The sequence below is a fragment of the Calypte anna genome, chromosome 2 (assembly GCF_003957555.1).
Source record: "Calypte anna isolate BGI_N300 chromosome 2, bCalAnn1_v1.p, whole genome shotgun sequence".
Classification (NCBI taxonomy): domain Eukaryota; kingdom Metazoa; phylum Chordata; class Aves; order Apodiformes; family Trochilidae; genus Calypte; species Calypte anna.
In genome coordinates this window covers 56,061,579-56,081,395 of record NC_044245.1, presented here as the reverse complement: position 1 = coordinate 56,081,395, position 19,817 = coordinate 56,061,579, and the positions used below count along the sequence as shown (strand labels likewise).

General features: G+C 40.7%; 1 protein-coding gene across 1 annotated transcript in view; it reads left to right on the top strand.

The window, feature by feature from the left end:
• SH3BP5 (SH3 domain binding protein 5) overlaps positions 1–19,817 on the top strand; it is a 47,908-nt gene that overhangs the window by 5,235 nt on the left and 22,856 nt on the right. The window contains 1 exon segment of the mRNA XM_030445144.1: positions 6,348–6,476. Coding sequence (XP_030301004.1) covers positions 6,348–6,476 — 129 coding nt within the window.

The window sequence follows — 19,817 nt, the reverse complement described above, 5'->3', positions numbered from 1 at the left end:
AGGTATTAAAAGCTTTTAAACCCTGTGCTTTTGTTCTTGCTGTACCTTGGGTCTGCATCTGCAGAATGGAAGTAAAAATGCTGCTTTTACTGGAGGAAATGTTATGGGGCTTCTAGGATTTTCAGACTGCACTTTCTTCGTGTAGCCACAGGAATGCCCATGTTTAAACGATGTAAAAAATACCAGTATTTGGTGATCACAGAGGTGAATTTCTGCACCCAGACTGCCATACGATCTGTTTTGAATTAATCAGCCTACCTTTTTTTAATCTTTTACAGTAAGTTCTACACCCAAACCACCTGGGAGAGGGGTGTGTTTGCATGTGTGACATAACTTGAACACATGGATTGGAGGTGGCTACATATTTTCTTTTACATGATATAATTTTTTTTTCCCGTTTTTCTTTTAACCTATTCTGTTAAACCTTGGAGAAATGCCCTGACCTGATGATGCTCACAGACTGCTCAGGAGTTGCAGAGCTGTTAAAGGGAACTGAGTGGCTGGCAGTTATATGTTGCATTAATGTATTGTCTATTAATGAATCTTTGATTAGCCTTGATTTAAAATCCATAATGATACTCATACTAAGTGCAACACTGAGCATTATTGACACAGCAAAAGGATGGTAAGGGTCCTCCAAGGGATTTAACACTTGGCTTTGCTAACGTTCCTATTTATGTTTGAAGTGTCTGTGAAGACGTGGGGGAAAAACGTAGTGGTGCTATGAATATGTTTTGGCCAAATACAAGTTGGAGTGGCGCCTTGCTATTTCTGTTTTTTTTCCTGTTTATTGGAAATGCGTCTCCATCTGAACTCGCATCAGGAGTTGCAAATGTACTTAACAAATGTGCATGGCTTGCCTGTCCAGCTAGCTAATAGATGTCTTTGACTCACTCCTGAAAATACAATTCAGATTTAACAAATTCACCCAGAGACCCTCCGGCAGCACAGTGGGGAGGGGAAATACAGCACATACCATTGAAATTACCACTGGAATCCCAGCTATCCCAAATGTGGTTTTTGTTAGAGAGAGTTTTTGTGTTGCTGGAGCTACGACCTTGCCAAAGTTTGTTAAGGAGAGATGACTACTCATGAGAGATAGAGTTGAACAGTGCTGCTTTCAGTCATGGTTGTTGTAAGCAGAGCTTGATTAGGATCCTTCTTGAATGTTTGCCTGGGTCTTCTAGTCCTAATATGCAGGGCTTTGTGTTACTTTTAGTCCTGGATTTATCCTAAAGGTCACCCTGGGTTGGTATTGGATAGATTCAAAGGAAACAGGTGTATCAGCTGTGCTGCTCTTTCACTTGTGAGCCTTGTCCACATTTGAACCCTTCTCAAGCAGGGGGAGGGCTATTTTGTGTTGCTCTTCTTAAGTCCTCAGTAAAGTACTTGAATTGGGGCTAAAGCTCAAGCTTTTGACCCTGTCACAAACAAGAATTTTAAGTAGGCTTTAAAAAAATAAATCCTCGATCATTCAGGTTTTGGGAAAATGACCTGTGAGTGGCAGGAATCTCATTCTGAGCATGCCTGCCTGACCTGGGGAAATGTCCAACTGTAGAACCATTCACCACCTTATCAGCATCTCTTTGCAGCATTTTTCCAGTGCCCATAAAAGAGTGCACAGATAAGGGAGAAGCACCACTCTGTCTGATGTTCCTGCTGTTTTTGGAGTGTGATATTCATGCATGATGGATTTGTCCAGCAGTAGCAGGACAAATCTTTCCACGTCTCTTTATGATCTACTTATTTCCATAGGAAATAACTTGGCATGTGGATTGTTTGTTGGTTTGCCTCTTGCTTTCATCCACAGATGAGTAAGGGAAAGTTTCATCCCCTGCTTTGGCTCTGGAAAGATTTTGTCACCTGAGTGAGTCAAAGGGCTTTACTTGATTCACATTCTTGAAGCAGAGATGGGTTTCTAGATGAAGGGAGTGGAAATCTTGTGCCTTCCCCTTCCTACTTTCCTCTCCCATTTTCTAAGAGAACTAAAAATACCAGTGTAGTCTCAGTCTGTAGCTGTGTGCAAGCAGGAGGTAAGAGCAGCTTCCACATGACAATTTTTATTGTTCTTAGGTGGCAAATTAGTAGATGTGTAGGCAAAAAAAATAAAAATCCCCATACTTAAAATCTGAGATGTTACTTAACCCCTTCCTTGCTCTTAGTTTTCAAGGTTTGGTAGTCTCATTTATTTGGATTGCTCAAGTATCAGGTTGGTTTTTAAAATATTATTAACCTGTCTGATGTTGAGCTAGATTTCTGGGGACATGCATGTGCATCTATCTGGAGTGTATGTAATTAGGAAGCCTACCTAACTACATACTTGAATGTTGTTGATGCTTATGCTATCTTAACTTGGAAATGAGATTTTGCAGCTGGTAGGTCTCTGTAGCAGTGAAAGACAGATGAATCTTGCGGATAGATGAAGCCTATCTCTCAGTCAGGAATTTAATTTCCCATGCACCTTCCAGGATGCCTTCATGGGTTGTTGGACCTTTTGCACATGAAATTGTCAGCAAGGTCAAAGGACAACCTTTGTAAATGAAATTCAGATGTGCTTGGTACTAAGATGCTTTGTACCTGGTTGATGTGTTAGGTTCATTTAAAAAAAATGTTTGAAAATAAACATATAATTTGATGGGCAGAAATAGTTATTTGCCTGTAATCTGGCATCTTAACACCAGCTCAGCACCATCACTCATGAAAAAGAAAACCAAGCACGCTTTATTCTCCAACAGGCACAGTGTAAGTGTAAAATTGTAGTCATGTTTCTTCCCACATTTAAGGGTGGATCTCCAGAATGCTGCTGTATGGATTCTCTGTTATTAAATGTGGTCCCTCCTTTGATGCAGTAGCAAATAGCTGCCCAGCAGCAAGTTTCTGGAAACAAAGTTGGCTTTCAGTAATGAACTGTTGCAGCAAAAGAATATACAGGGTAGAAATCTGGCATGCTCCCTAAAACTGCCCTGGTGAAATGTTCCATTTGGGACCAAAGTGCCCAAGGATTTCCAGGAAGGAAGTTGATGAAAGTGGAGTTCTTTTAGCCCTAGAATAAGATGTTGAAAAGTAACCTGAGCCGTTCAGGTCATTTACTAAGTATTCTGTCTGCTAGTGCACATGTATGACACACACCTTGGTAGTGAGAGTCTTAGATATAAAGACTTAAACTGAAGTGAGAAGTTTTGATTACTACTTTTTTTTTTTTTTTTTCACCTCGCTACACATATTAAGGATGAAATGCATTAATCAGATTTTGTCCAGCTTTAAAAAGGTTTATCATCTTCTCAGCTAGGAGGCAAAAAACATTAGAAGTAGTAGCAATTCAGCTTTCAATACCACCTCCCTGTTTGCTAAATCAGTAACAAGGTGTTCTTGACAGCAATCACAGAAGATTGAGTAGAGGGGAAAACAGGGTTTTGAAATGCTGTCTGCGTATTTGAGATGTCTTCTGTCGGCTGTGTTGCTTCTTTTACAGTTTATCTGATCTGTTTATTCAGTTATAAGAAAAACTGTGGGGTTTTTTTTGTTTTGGGTTTCTTGTTTGTTTTCTTTTCTTGTTTGTTTTCAAAAAAGACCCCTAAAAATGGTGAATGTGATTCACAGGCTTTGCACCTAAGGCTCTGTACTTGCTTTTATCAATAACTAGCATTTCTGCTGGGAAAGCATCATCTTTCAAGAAACCAAAATACAGAAAATAGGAACTGAACACTGTGCTAGAAAAATTTTCTGGTTTATGCTGCACCGTATCGGTTTTGCTCACAGCAGTAAATTGCAGGAATATTTTTTTATTATTATTATTATTTTATTTATTTTTTTTTTTTTTCTGTTACCCATGTGTGCTTGGTAAAGGTCTGAATGAAGCAAGAGTTTGGCATTTAAATAGTAACACTTGTAGGAAGGTACATCACACCAGAGGATTTTTATAAGTAAGCTGAAGGTGGTGTGGTTGTCTTCTCTTCTGGTAGGGACCACGGATGAACTGGCCTGCTGTGCTGTTCCCAAACCTCTGAGATTTGATGCCAGTGTTCTTACAGAAAACAACACTAAGAGGATTTGTAGCTCTGAACCACTTCATACATGGGTCAAAACATCTCACTGACAGTAACACAAGAAGCCAGATACAGGGCAGGGAATTATGATGATTCCCAAGGTATTGATTTGGCCATGGACCCATCCTTCCTGTGAACCACAAATAGACTTCATATCATGTAAGTAGCAAATGTACCAAGCCCAGAGCTTCTGGTGCCTTGGTGCTTCTGACCTCCCCAGTTTCACATGAAGAGTGAAAACAGCTGCTGCACCTGTATTTTTCTTTTAAACTTCCCCAGGGGTATCTTCCAGGGGAATTCTACACAGTCCCAAGAGTGATGACTTCTGTGTCAGGGCCGATGGTACTGAGTGCAGCAGCCATGTGTTTGCAGAAGAGAGCAGTGTCCCAGCTTGCAGGAGATGTTGCCGTATCTCCCAGACAGAAGGTGCAGTCACTGAGACCGTGAGAACTGAATCCCTCTGGGTGGAGGAGCCTGGGTGGTGTGAGTGCACTGGGCTGCAGTAGGAACAAGCACAGTGCAGATACACAGCATGGCGTCACTTGCTTTTGTAGTGTAGTTGGGACTAGTGGGGGGTGGGAGTGTGTAGTACAGTGTGTGTAGTGCAGGAGAAGCCATGGATTTCACATTACACCTGCTCGGAGACCTCAGCATCTTGTTGCTGTGTCCAAAGGAAATGGATTGGGAACTTTTGGTAGGAGAGCTGACCCCAGCAGAGTATCTGCTTTTTCTCTCATGCAGAAAGTGGTGGAGCCTGCAGGCTTGTGTTCCTGTCAGTCAGGAGCCTGAGAATAAATGTAATTTTAAATAAGTCATGGGAAAGATGACATGGGTATAAAGTTCTGGAGTGTTTTGGGTTTCATTATTGTTCTTCAATGGAAAAAAAAAGGATGGTTGAACACAAAGCCTCAGAATAGGAAGCAGAAAGAAGTCTTGGGGAAAATGGTAAGCTGGAAGTTCACAACACTATATTCTTCAGCTGCAGCTCCCTAAGCTGTGTAACAAGCTGCTGTGTGAAGCAGGGCTGTGCTTCTGGCTTAATGTGTGCTTAACCATTTGCCAGACTTGAGCCTCGGGTGTCAGGTACAGGATTACTTCCTGTTTAGTAATTTGTATGTGCTGCTTCTGAGTTGGTGGGAGATTAATGGGAACAAAAGTTGCTGTCAGCTTAACTGTTCTGTCCTTGGTGGTTTTAGGTTTTTTCTTTATTAAACTCCAGGTGGAGGCTAGTCCTCATTTTTTCTGTTGGATAGGAGTGTACATACTTATTGCATGAATAAATTTGGGGTAAGTCTCTAAGCACAAATTTGGTAGTGATGGTTTCTTTGTTTCAAATGTTTATTTTACACACATGGGAAATGATTTTTTTTTATGAATTACTGCATAATTTTTTTTATTAATATGTACACGTGTATGTTTTTCTTTAACTATTTTCTTTCCATAGCAATATCATAATATTCATCTTTCACAAAGAAAGAGGAAAAAAAATCTTAAGGCTCACTCATTTGGAAATTAGTTTTTAATTTTGTTTCTGCTCTTGTAGGAAGAGTTTCTTTTTGTTACATATACTTCACTACTTAACATTTTTCTTGCAATATAGTCAGCTGGAAAGATGGGCTTTTATGGCAGGAAGTCTTGCCACAAGGACCTGGAAGCTTTTTTGCTGCTATTGATGTAGGGTGTGTTTATAAAAGAAAAGAGCAACTGGCTTGAAAATATACCATGTGGAAACTGTCCTCTTCTTCCTGCAGAAAGCAGATCCTGTCCATCCTCATCTGCATCTTGAAATGGTGTCTCTGGGGTGGGAAACAGTACCAGAGGTGTGACATGCTGAGGTTTAGGAGATGCTGATTCCAGCTGTTTTGCCAGCCTGCTCTGGGGATTTGGCCTGCCTGCTAGTCCCATTGTAGCATTGTCTGGATGAGATGTTTTTGCCATTGAACTCCCTTTCAGAACTTGTTTGGCTGCTGTTTGCCTTCTCATGGAGTAAGCAACTTACAAACTATTACTCTCAGAGAAATCTTACCAGAGGTGACATCTAGCACAGGTTATTGCAGGTTTTGAATAAAACTGAAATACAAAGATTTGGTGTCCAGGATTCTAGCTTGCCGATGCAGTTCTGGGTTCATAATATTACCTCTACTAAAGAATTTTAGCTTAGTCCAAGTGCCAATAACAGTTTTGAATGTGTCTTATTCATGTGTGAGTGAGTGACCTGAAGGTAAGAACAAGTAGGTAGAAATAAATTTTCAAGCTGTAACCCATCTTTGTCTTTTCTTTCTGTTCTGCAACATTTTGAAGGATGCACGCCAGAAGTTCCGCTCTGTGCTGGTTGAAGCAACAGTAAAACTGGATGAACTGGTAAAGAAGATTGGAAAAGCTGTAGAAGACTCTAAACCTTACTGGGAAGCTCGGAGGGTGGCCAGGCAGGTGAGAATTTTTCTGTCTTATAATCTTGCACTGAGAGTTGGAGAGTTAATGATTGCATTGCTTTCCTGCTATTAATAACACCTTAAGCATATGCACTTGGCTGACATCGGTCTGTGTCGTGTGTGTCAGCTATGTGAAATGATGGCAAAAATATGGTTCTTTGCAGCCCCGGCTGCACATATTCTTCAATCCAGGAACAGCTACAGCAGACACAAATGATCAATAGCAAAGGTCTAGTTCTGTTCTTCTCTCATTGTAAATTGCCTTTTTCAGCCCTGCTCTTTCCTATAAGTAGTCTTATTTGTTTCTGAATACAGTGTGGACTTCATGTGTTTGCTTTTTCTTCTTAAAACAAAATACTTAGCAGCTAAATGACTGCAACTGGAAGATGCTGGGAAAGATACTGGAGTGGGTAGGACCTGGGAGAAACCTGCTGGGTTTGTTACTGGTTATGTTGTGCTGAAGCAGGAATGCGCTAAATGTGGCTTTAAAAGTGGGATGGTTTGGGCAGAAACTGAGGTCTGCTCTCTGTGCTGTCCTCAGGACAATATTTGCCTTGCCCCAACTACTACTTGATTATTGATAGGCCTGTGGTGAGGCAGAGAAGGATGAGGCATGGAAGCAAAGGTCTCATTTACTGGCTGCAGAGAAAGAAAGAATAGAAAGCTTGCAAGATGCCAGGCAGCTCCCCTAATTTAGGGAAAAAGCTCAGAGTTGAGTGTGTGGTGGTCTAGGCAGTACTTCTGCTTGGTGTCTATCCTGGTGTTTGCTGGTGTCAGAAGCTTTTTTTTTTTTTTTCCCCAAGGGGTAGGCTGTTCCTGGATGGTACTTTTGTTTTCTCTTGAGGCAGAGATAGAGGAATAAATGCCCAGAGCTGCTCTGTACTTGGCTGGAAGCATATGTGTCTGGGTAGTTAGGGGAGAGTGAGAGGTGGGTAGCATGTGTGAAAAAACAGAAAATTACAGAAGGGTTTTCTTTGTGAAAGTAGGTAGGGGATGAGGTTGAGAGTTGAGAAAAGTCATGTAGGTGTGCACCAGAAGGCAAAAAGTAAAATATGGGGTAAAAGAAGGGAAGAGAAGGCAACATGTTCCCTGGAACAAGGCACAGGAAAGGGAGGCATGAATGCAAGCTTCATCACATCCTGCTGAAGCAGGAATTGGGTTGGTGGGGTGGGACATGCAAGATAATATGTGATCATGGTGATCCTTTAAATTGTACAGAATTGTTTTGGAGCTGTTGTCTCAGGCAGCAGGGATGATGTGTAGGGGTTAATAAGCTTAATCCTTCAGACTGGAAGCAGCGTAGCAAATAGGTAACCTTTGCTTGGAGATTGCTTACGGGGCTTATGGTGTGTGATAGAGATAAAGAAGTGCTGTCTTACAGAAAGAGCACAAGCTAATAACAGAAGAAGAAGACAAAATTGTTACATTCTGTTAATTAGTATATGCAATTTAAAAAATAAAATCCCTGAAACCCTGCCTCGAGTAGAATCTTACATTACTCTAAATAAACATGTAAGGCACAGTATGCATAGGAGTTAAGGAGTTAAGGAGTTATACTTGGGAAAATCAATGGTAGAAATGCATACTCTGCAGAACAAAAAACCCCAAAACAAACATGCATAAATCTGAGGTCTGTAACATCAGTCACTGAAAGCAATGAACTTTATCCTCTGTCCTGAAGTTGGCAGCAGGTTATGTCCTGAAAGTGAACTTTTTTATTGCTATGTCTTTGCTGCCCTAAAATCCATTCTGTCATGCTTGTTCAAAAGTGCTTTGCAAGACCTCTAAGAAACCCAGACCACTTGAAGTCCTTAGATTTGTGGAACTGCTGCTCCAATATTTGGCTTATAAGAGAAAAACATGTTTTTCTCCCACTCCATTCTGTGATTAGCTAGGTTTAAATGCTATTTATCCCAGATCTTCTAATTTGTAATTTGTGTCACACTCATTTTTATTTTAATTCTTTGATAGCATTTTTTTCTTTTAATCTCAGGGATTCCTCTTCTAAATATTCATTGAAAATTTTTTACCTCTTGTGTTATGGACCCAGTCATGGAACAGAGCGCCCTCTTTGTATCTGCTCAAGAGACAAAGCTGGAATATTAGTCTCTGGTTTCATTTTGGCTCTTTTTTTAATTAAATCTTGACAAAGAAATGCCAGGACCAAGAGGAATATTGATGTTAGAGGGCAGCGAATCTATCTGGAAACCAGGAAACTGGAAAGATTGGTGCCAATCATCAGTAAGGCATCTGCCTAAAGAGTTTTTCTTGTCTTAATTTAGTCTAGAAAAATTCTGTTGAACTGGGAGAAAATTTGCTATATTAAAGCAGAGGGAAGGAGTTGATTGAGAAATGTGAAACTGGAGGAACAAACCAGAATATTAATACGTTTAGGTACCAACCCTCATCTTTCTTTTATACTTTGATTTGTAAAATTGTAAAGGAATTGTGGGTATTCCCACAATATTTTTGTGATATTTTTCTGTTCAAATTTATAAAAGCATCTAGCCTCTGAAGACTCTTCCACTTTCTGCCTTTACAGTTATTTTAAAGCCATTAGGCTGCCTCCGAAAACACAGGCACAAAGTTCATGGTGGTTTAAACAGCTTTAATTAAACAATAAGGGAAAAATGCATGACTGTGATTGTGAAAGAAAGGGAAGTACAAATTCTTGTTTGTTTGTTCTCAGTAAAGGGAAGTAAAAATATGACCTATGAATTGCAGTCTTCTGGGAACAAAGAACTGCATAATTAATGACAGCTAGTTTGGCAGAAATGCAGGAGTTGTCCAGATTTACTTGCATATAATATGTCAGCTGTAGGGTGAGTTGGCTGATGCAAGCTGTATTTAGTCATACTGAGGAGCTTGTTTTCACTAAGCACCAGCATGATTCTCTTCTGGAAAAACATGTTTCATTTTTTAAGATGAAACTCGTTAAAACTGTATGAGGGCACTGACGTGGGGTCAGCAAATAACATGCCCCTGAGTCAAGTACTTCCCTGGAGAAGCTTCAGGACCTTGAGCCCTTTTGTTTTTCGTCTCCTCACCCTTATCCCCATCTTGTGCAATCCTCTGTTGCCAGAAAACAGTGAATTCAAATCAGAATAATTCTCCCATGCAAGAGTCCTGTAGTATCTTGTTTGTGTAATGCATGCCAAGAGAATTTCAGGTTGGCCTATCTCAGGGTGAAACTTTGCTTTAATAGAACAATGGTTCCTTAGCTTTAGGATCTGGATGCCTTATCTTCTGAAGCAGTGGCACAGGGCATCAGGATGCTGTCTGTTGGTACTAAAGCAGTAATATTTACTTTACTGTTTTGGAGCATTTTCATCCAAATTTATTGTTTAATCAAATTTTAATGTATTTGTGCTTCGAGAACTTTTTTGCATTTGGTGTAGTGTCTTTTCTTGTTTAACTTATGCCATAATGTGCATGTTCTGTAGAAGAAGCTTGGCATAGAGCAGAGGATTGTGTATGTACACAAGCAATAAGGTAAAGAGTGTGTGAAGCCACTGTTGACTTAGCATTTTGCAGGGCTGAGGAAAGCACCTACAGAACTGTCTGCAATAGTGTCTAAACAGGTGATAGGGTTTTAGAAGTGTGTTACCTCCCTACTGACATCATGCTCTGGGACAGGATGCTGTGCAAAAGCAAGTGTGGTCTGTTGCATAAATCACTGGCTGGTAGGAGCCGGCTTTGTGCTGCTGCATGGGGTAGATAAATTACTTCATCTGTCTCTTGGTTCCCATACCTAATGGAGCTGTCAGGTTTCTGTGAAGCTGAGTTCATTAAGGGAAGTAAAAGCACTTCGGGGTCATTGGGTTAGAGGTGCCATTAAAACACTGTTACCCATGCGTAGTCACTTGTGGACCTCAGGGCAAACTGAAGGACTTGCCTTTCCACTTTTCTGCTGGAACAAAAAAATCTGATAAGAATGTGTACCCATCAGCTCTGACAAATAAAACAGTCTATGCGTTTTAGTGACCCTAATCTGAATACAACTCTGGAAGTGTTGCTTCTAATTAAGCTTTAGCTCCTATTACTGAACTTTTTTTTTTTTCCTGAAGATTTGCGTTTCAGTTCCCAGTATTGGCTCAGACTAGGAGTAGGTGTGGATGCTTTGCTCACCTTCAGTACTGAGCTTATTCGGGAGGGAGATGGTTTTGCTTTGTGATATTCCACCTCACCCCCTGCCTCATTTAGCTTTTACAAAAGAGTATCGGAAAACTTGCTTCTGACAAAAATAGATGAAAGATCTAGGTCACATCTTTATGCATCTTACTAACACATGTAGCATGTGTTTAGAGAGCAGTATGTCAAGGGTATGCATGTTCTGCTTCCCCTGGGGTCAGTCTTCCTGATTCAGCTTTACCACTCATTCTTCTCATGTTGTTAGCTTTCTTTCTTAAGCAGAAACCTTTTATTTCAAAATGCTTGGAACAACAGGCTGTAACGGGTGTGTTCTTCCCTGCCAAAATCAAGGCATACCTGAGAGCAAGGATTGCTATCCTGTTCAATTTGCTGCAGCTTTTTATATAATAGAATTCCTAACTACTAATCTTTCTCTCCTGTCATATTTTGTACTGGTTTGCCATGTCTGTTTGAAGAAATCAGCTGACAGGAAAGAATTATTAGGTGTCAGCTTTCAGATAATCAAACCCTGGGTTCCCATTCAGTTTGTCTTCACAAAACTTAGGGCCCTTAATCAGTGACTGTTGTCAGTGGTGAGAGGGTAGGTGCATTTGAAACACCTTCCTGAGGTACATACATTTTCCTTAAATGCAGAGGAAATTAAGACATTTCATTTTGGCTCATTCAGCCATTTGCAAGTTGTTAGGTGAATCCTGCATCAACTGGTTCAATTAATCTTAAATCCAAAGTGAATCAGGATGAAAAGCAGATGATGTAATCTTGCAGAACAGGAACTGAGGAGCAACTGAGCCACTTCAGTGTGAAGGTGGGAGGGGTGTGAACAGATAAAGGCTCAGTTACCTTGTTGGAAGACTCTTCCTTGGCAGATGAGACTGATACCCTTCGGATCTTTGCAGAAGTCAGGTTTGCAGTGCCTGTAAATGAACAAAACTTTCCAGAGTGGCCATTACATCTCAGTTTCTTGGTGTTCAGCCTGAGAGGTCTGAAAGAAGTGTGGCAAGTGTGGAAAGTTACAGATGGTAACTTTCTTGGCTCAGGAGACAAAAGCTTTTAAAATTCACATAATTTGGAGGTTCAAAATTGCCAATCAGCATTATAAATTAATTAGGAACTGGAAACTGTGGTCTTTCAAGTGTTGCTTCCTGTAGAACCCGATTTTCCCATACAAATTTGCTTAGAGGGAGAGCTAATAGGACCAGCACCACTCGGCTCTGCCGTGGACAGGAAGGCAGGATTGAGTGTGGGTGACAGCTCCTGGGTCCAGGTCCAACAGCGGTGGATATCTAGATCTTTTCCTCTAGTTCCTAGGAACCAGATGTGTTATCCATCTGTATACTGGAGATAGCCATATCATCAAAAAGGAATCTACTTTTTGATCCTGCCTTTTTGAGCTGAAGTTCTCATGGTTGTGTTTAAGACAACAAGGAGTTAAGACTGATTCATATTATCTGGTAAGCTTATCTTGACAAAAAAGGTGGAGGGAGAGGGAACTTGAGAAGCAAAAAATTAAATGTCAGCAGAACTGTGACAGACTTGCATTCCTGTTTGGCAGCTTTCCATGGAGTTAGTAAATAGCAAAATTATTGGCACAGTTACAGTGGAACATACAACTGACCTTGCCTGGCTGAAGGAGCATTTCTGGTTAACTGTTCAGAAACCGAAAACTACCGGATGGGTTCACAGTTTCCAAGCAAGGATACAGAAAATTGACTTTGACAGACCTTCTACAAATCCTTCCAACTGTTTAACAAAAAAACCCAAACACCCAGAAAACAGGACTGCTTTCCATAGCTATAATTCAGTGCTCTGTTTTCATTGGTAATGATCATCTGCTCAGCACTGCTGCTAATGGACTGCTAATTCTGGCCTCTCTTACAGTTAGTTCATCTTTCATATGGAGAAAGCAGTAGAAAATTATGTGTGCAAAAGCATCCCTTTTGTCAGAGGAGAGCAGCCCCTGTCAATGTGGGGTCAGTAACTGTTATAGGCTTCTAGTAGTATTTCCACCCATGTTTGTGGTGGCAGAGCCAGCAGAAGGTATTTTCTATGGATATTGCTTCTCTGTCCATTTGCAATAATCATTCTAGGCTGGCAGTACAAGTTATGTTTTTTGTGGTCTGTCCTTTTAATTGAAAATGCTGTACTGCTCTTGGGGAGCCTCACAGCAATTTAGAGGGTAGAGGAGACATTGATTTCTTGTTTAGGAAGGTAAGGAAGTGTGGGGAGCTTACTCCCCAAGTGTGTAAATCAACCATACAGAAATTACTGTGATTTGGTTTTGGGTTAATTAGGCTGGTGGGGTGGAGAGGCTGCTCAGAAGCAGGGGAGCAGCTCTCTTCCTGATCTGGGACTTACCTGTTGGTGGCTGAGAAACTTTGGGGTCTGGAGTCTGATGTGATGGCCTCAGTTAGCTCTGGGGCAGGAAAGGCAGAGGAGGGAGGAAAGCAGCACAAGCCTTGCCTAGGAAGACATGGCTAGTGTACCCAAAAGGGAAAGGAGACACAGAATTTGCCATGTGAGCAGTTGGGGAACTCAGCACTGTAACAAAATGTTAAGGTTATGGGATGTAGGTGACCTGTGAAAGAAGTCCTCTCTGAAAGGATGAAGCAAGTGTGGATCCTGTGTGTTGTACCTGCTGGCCTAAAAATATTTATATGTCCTTTTACCCTTTTTGGTCCCTGTAGACCTGCTCTAGACTTGAACCCCTTCTTCCCACCGAATTTTTTTTTTGTTTGATTTTTTGTTTTTTTGTTTTTGTTACGAAACACATAATTAAATCCTGGGGAAACATGTCAATGTGTTGTCAGTCCTGGTAGTGAAATGTGGATTTCCCATTGCTGTGATCCCAAAGGGCATTCTCAGTATATTTGTCTCCCTTTCCTTTCTACATGGTGCATGGCTGGCTGTGGGGCCAGGCATCCATCTGAAGAGGAAGTCAGCCAAATAAGGGAATTTTATATCAGCAATTTTAGTATTGAGGGTGAGGAGTCACTTCCTGGACTTCCACCAGGGAATCCACCAAGTTTTTTAACTTTACATCTGAAGCAGGATGCACTTTGGATTAAGTAAATAAAATATTTTGCCACACTCAAAGTTTGATGGAGTGCCTCTTGTGCTCTCTTGTTATTTTTGCACAGTGGTCACTGAAACCCTGGGAGTAGCGTGTAGGAGTCATTACCTGTCGGGAAGAGCGCAGTGGGCAACACGCAGATTAATATAATCAAAGTATTGACATTTATTGAGAATAGCGGTAGCCCTTTTATACACAGTCAGGCTGATAACATAATATAATCATATTGCTGATTGGTACAACACATTCTTCATATGCCACGGGGCACTATATAACTGGTTAAATACAACTGTTTCTGTGATGTCTATGTGATGCTTTCCCATCCTGTTATTCTTCTTTTCCGCTGCTACCTCCCTTATCTTTTGCCCATAGCTGTTCTTTTAATAACCTTGCATCTGGGCCTCAAGACCCTAGCTAAAGCTAAATAGTCAGGATTGCTCACGTTTTCTTCCAAAGGTTCTCCCAACAATTCCCCCTTTTTGTTTTTGAGCAATCCAGACTTGCTTCATCATGCGAGAAAACACACTAATGATACATCGCCATAAACAACATATTAATAATAGAAAAGCAATAATAACTAATGTAATGGATAATCCTTGTCTAATTAAATCTCTACGCTATCCCCCTATCCCTAAGCAGTTTAAGCATTCATCTAACCTAGTATGTGCAACAGTTAATTTTTTCATGTTATCTTAATCAATTGCATTTAGTTGTGAATTGCGTGCAGGGGCCAAGAAGCGGCTACGGCGGCAGGAGTGGGGGTGCTCTCTGTACCAGGGGGAGCTCTCACTCTCCACAGCAACTCTCGGTCTCCGAAAAGGCATGCTCATTCTCATGACTGTGGTTTTTGTCTTACTCCTCACCAATATATGAGAAAAATGAACAACACTCACCAGAAGATTCAAAAATTAAATGCTATTGCTACTAAAATCTGGTGGAGTCAGCCTGAAATAAGATGAAGGCACAATCTCCCAAACCAAAACTGTAAGTGTAATTACCAAGTTTTTTATCTCTGTATGAAACACCAGTGCACCATGCACCACAATATACATCAATATTGAGGACCATATTGCAATGATGGTTCTTAAGCAGCTTTATTTGCTTCTAGTAGTCGCTCAGAAGCTTCTAACAACTGAGCTGCTGTAGCACCTTTTGGAAGTAGTCCTAATGTACATTTCATTAGCATTGACATATGCTAACATATAAAAAAAATTTGTTTTCAACCCTTCTGACAAAGAAGGGAGCTCCAGAAGGACTTGCCTGGGATTTTGTCTGGCTGACTTGTTAGTGCTGTTATTTATTTACTTAAATTTTAAGACCTTAATTTGACATTTGTTTTCCTGCTTCGTCATCTAGTTTAGCAGTGTCGTATTTGAGTATCTCAAACTAGCTGTCCTTAAAGTGCTGAGAAGATAACAGATGTTGCCTGGTTGGATTTGGAGAGTTATCCCATAGATCTGATCTGTGAAGGAAATCTCCTGAATGTGTTTGTCTTTCCATCAACCCCGCTAATGCAGGATAGTAGGTCAGTGTGACTGGCAGATTTCTACCCTCTTAAGCCCAAGCAACTGAAAATCTGCCCCATGTCTGGGGAAGACTAACAGCTCCTAGTTCACATGTAAACTGAAAAAAAGTCCTTATCTGATTCATATGTAGTGCTATATTATTTTTATTTCCTGCACATTAGGTGGCAAATGGTAGCAAAGCCAGCTAAAAGTACTATGTTCTTGGCACCTTTGGGTAGTAGAAACTAATTTTTAGCCAATTAGTTGTTGGAATACCTGTATCAATAAATTTTGTATATATATGTGCCACTTCAAAAAGTTATGCCTTCTGTGTCTATCTGTGGTTTCTGCTCCATAATGAACTCTCCTAGTTATTTTGGGTTGGTATTTATATGTCCAACATTTTTATTTTATGTGAGCACTGTTCTCTTAATGGGTGGTTAGTTTGTACAAGCTATTGATGTAAAAACTGTAACTGGTCTTCTCATCATTGGTAGATGATATGCCTTGGAAGGCCCCATTATTTAAATTTGTTAGCTGGGCACTCTAAATTAAAGGTTCATCCCTCTTCTATTTTTCTTTCTAGACATAGAAGAAAATACCGTTTTCATGTAAATGTTTTGAAGACTTTATCTAGAAGAGATGAAAAAAAATTACTCTTTTTTTTGATGTCTTTCTCCTGCTTTCTTCAGACTCATGAAGCACCTGCCAGTTCTTAACTGCCAAGAATACAAAGCCAGTCAGCAGTTCAGCCTCCTCTCCCTTAAGTGTCAAGAATGCAATGCAATTACCTAATTATTTTCCCTGCCTTTCAGTAATGTTTTCCTTGTTCTTTTGTTGTGAAACAGTAGAAGTGTTGTGCCACTACATCTGAAATACCGATGTACTGATGTACTGGGGTAAGTTGCTGTAGAAATGCCCTCCTCTCTATGGCATAACAAGAAGGTGGCTAGGGCAGGGCACTTCAGGGGGTTTAGGTTTCTTTTTGTTTGTTTGTTTGTTTGGGTTTGTTTTGTTTTGTTTTGTTATTGTTTGGGGTTTTTTGTTAGATGTCAGATGATTTAGGCAGAAAGTGATACAGGTGATGTGGTTGTTGTCCTTAGTGGTAGATGCTGGTGCTGATGGGAAGGGTGCTGGGATGTGAAAAGAGAGATGAATTCAGTTTTCCTCTTCTGTTGTCTGAAGATATGTTTGGCTTAATTTTACATCCTTTTCAGTGTGGAAAAACCCCAGAGATTTAGGTTGTGGGTTCCTTTGCATAGCTGTAGCACTTGGCATAGCTGTTGCCAAAAGGCAGATCTCTACAGCATCTGGGAAAATGATAATTTTAAGAAAAGATTGAATTGATTTGGTCTTGCTTACTGTTACTCCTCCCAGGCTTTCCTGCCCACTAGTAAAGGCTATTTTGAGAGACTGCAAGCCCCAACCAGGATCATCTTTTAAAAATAGTAGCTAGGATTTGAGCCTGGGGCACTGAAGGGCAGGGTGATATCCTCTATACCTGATCTGTGTGGTAATGGCTCAGGGATGACTGCTGAAGGCAGCACAAGTCTAGCAACTTCGGGGAAGTTGTTCAGCCACCTCAGTCTTTGTTGTGTACAGTGGTCTCAACAGGTGGGAGTTTATTATGAAGTGATGGCTGATCATGCTAGGAGCTGCTGCCAAAACAAATCTCATATGGATGTTGGTTCCTGCCTTCTGGGTGCGTTTTGTTATGACTTCTAGTAAAACAGCACTGCTTTGTGAGCTCTTGCCTGTTCTTACTGGAAAACAGCATCTGAAGAGTAGTTCTGTAGTATGTGTGGGAATGGCTTTGCATTGACTCAGTTTCTGTAAGAAAAATATCTCTTAATTGCAGCAAACTTGCAATTCTTGGAAATATCTTTGTTAGAAAATAAATTTGCTGCCAGGATGTGGAAGAAATGTCCTTCTTTTTTAGCTGTGTTTGGGTCAGCTTTTTTTTTTTACTTGATAAAGGGTGCTAATGTTTGTTCTTAAAGGAGGCTTTTATTGCTGTGAAGTGGATTTGAAATTTTCTTTGTTCCTCCTGCTGCCTAGACTTTTTCCTTCAAGGAGCAGGCTTAGCCCTTCTTTTGTCCAGGACACCACCCACAACTTTCTCCTTCAAGTGAAGCAAGCCTGTTATTCACAAGTGCTATGGAGCTGTATAATTTCCCTTGGAAAACTTTTGAAGGGTCAATAGATTATCTTCAACATGTCCCTTAGGAAAATCACTGTCTCAAAAGCAGCTGCGAACATGCAGTCAAAGATGTACAGGATCAACCTGGGCCTTTCTTACAGACCATGTCCCTGCTGCTGGTGGGTATGAGGCTTTCTGGCGACTTGGAAAACATGTCTAGAACACCCCATCACCTGGATGAAACTCTTGTCCATGCGCCTTGTCTTTGCTTATGTTGGTATGCACGCATGCACAGGATGTTCTTTCAGTACCAGGCTACCAATTCCTTGCCAACCCTCTGGAAACCTTTACTTAGAAACATTTGCTGCTTTGGTGGCAATTAGCTAAGACAACAATCCAGTGTTTCTCCTGAATGTATTTGTTGCATATATGTGTGCTGAGTGTTTATTGTCTTGGATAGTTGGCAAAATTCACTAAGGCAGGCGCATCTATTTGTGGGAGTTTGTTCCTTGCTTCTATGTTTGATTTCAGCAGAAGAGGCTGCTGCCAGGTGCAGGGGAGCATGTGGAGCCTCTATGAACCTAGAAATCAGCTGTAAACCCTGGACTCGCTGAGTCACTGCCTAAGCTCTCAGAATGCAGGTGCATACTGGGAGGAGGATTATCTTGATATTTTTCTCTCTTAATGAGATATTTTTATCTTGGAGAAGAAACCTGGACATATTCTGTGATCCCCTCTTCCAGAAGGCAGCAGCTGTATAATTTTGCCCACAAAGAAGTTCACAACTAAAAAGCAGATGGCAGTGAGTCCCCAAGAAGGCTGTGTCTACATGGCTTTAGGATGAATAATTTGTCATATTCTGGTGCTATACACTCATTAATTAGTGTGAGTAACTCCAAGCAGACCAGCGTCTCATGCCAACCTCATGAAAAATTAGTAGAGGGGGTGAAAAAGGCACAATCTTTGTGCCCAAGTGGCCATCGCCTCCATACTACTACTAGGCAATGAGCTAGATCACTTAAAAACAGCAAGGAGACCAGTAGGTTTCAAAGGACCAAGTACACAGTGGTGCTGATGGGATCAGAGTGTGTATCTTACCCACATTTCACAAGATCCTAGTGTAAAGCCTAAATAGAAGACACCAGAGAAGAGGGAAGGGCTGTCAGCTAATTGTTCAGTCCGCTCCAGGATTGATCTTATCAGTGTTAAGGAAATGGTATGTTTAGATATTTTCTGTCTCATTTCCTTCCATAGCTCTTAAAGAAGGGAGCTGGGAATCTGGTTCTGAGGAGGCAAATTGTAGGTATGCTGGTAACAGAAGTAGCTAATGAAGTGAGCTGCTTGTTGTGCCTTGAATTTCTTGTCTCTTGGAATGTGGCTTGTGATCCTGTGTTAAGGGAGTTATACACACCAACTAACTTTAGCACAGCTCAGTGTTTCTCAGAACACGCTTTCTATATCTGCTCTTATTTCCTGAGCCTTTTAATAGACTACAGGTTCCTGGGGAAAATAAAACAGAGCCAGGAGCCAGGTCAGTTCTATGACAACTAACCTGTTGGAAGAGGAGGGGTAGATGCATAGATGAGACCAAAAAGTAAAACACAAGAACAAGACACCTATCAAAAGCAGAGACTGAGAGACATCTGGTTATCATAGTCCACAGGAATTTCATTAGTTATGCATCAGGGATAAAATGGTTTGTTCTTCAGAAAGCCCTAGCAAGGCTTATTTTCACTTTCTCCACCCGAATAAAATTCTTCAAATCTGCTTTTAAAAAACAAAATTTTATGCCATGCCCAATTTTATAGATGTTCAATGAACAGGTTAAAGAATTTGAGTGTGCTTCAGACTCTTGAGGGACTGTATTTTCTGTCAGTAATGCAAACAATCATCACAGATCAATAAATACCTCACAAAGCCTCAGAGATCTGCCAAAATGAGGTCACTCTCGAGGCTTTGCATTTTATAAGTTGTTTATAAGCATCTGTACACAGCCTATAGCAAGAAGGGTTTTCTGGTTTTTTGTTTTTGTTTTGTTGTTTTTTAACTACATCTCAGTTCTGGTTTGATTTGGAGTTTTTAGTCTATAGGGAGAGGAGAAAAGAATGCCATGGACCTTAAAAAAGGAAAGCAAAAAGCCCACCCCTCAGCTGCACCACTGTTATTCATATCTGATTATTCAAGAAAATAAATGCATGCATGGATCTGAAAATCTAGGAGAACATTCAGCATCACTGCAAATGTTTTGCAACTATATTCTTTATTTTTTGAGAAACTGTAATTAAAAAAAATGATGGTATTTGTTAGAATGCTGGTTATACAAGACCTCTGGCTGTCATCTGATCTCAGCCTCCTGCTCAAAGCAGAACCATCACAATTTCTGGATTGCATTAACCGTGGCTTTGCCAAGTCTTGAAAACCTTCAGAGATGGAGATTTGTAACCTCTCTGTGGGTCACAGTGCTGTCCTGGC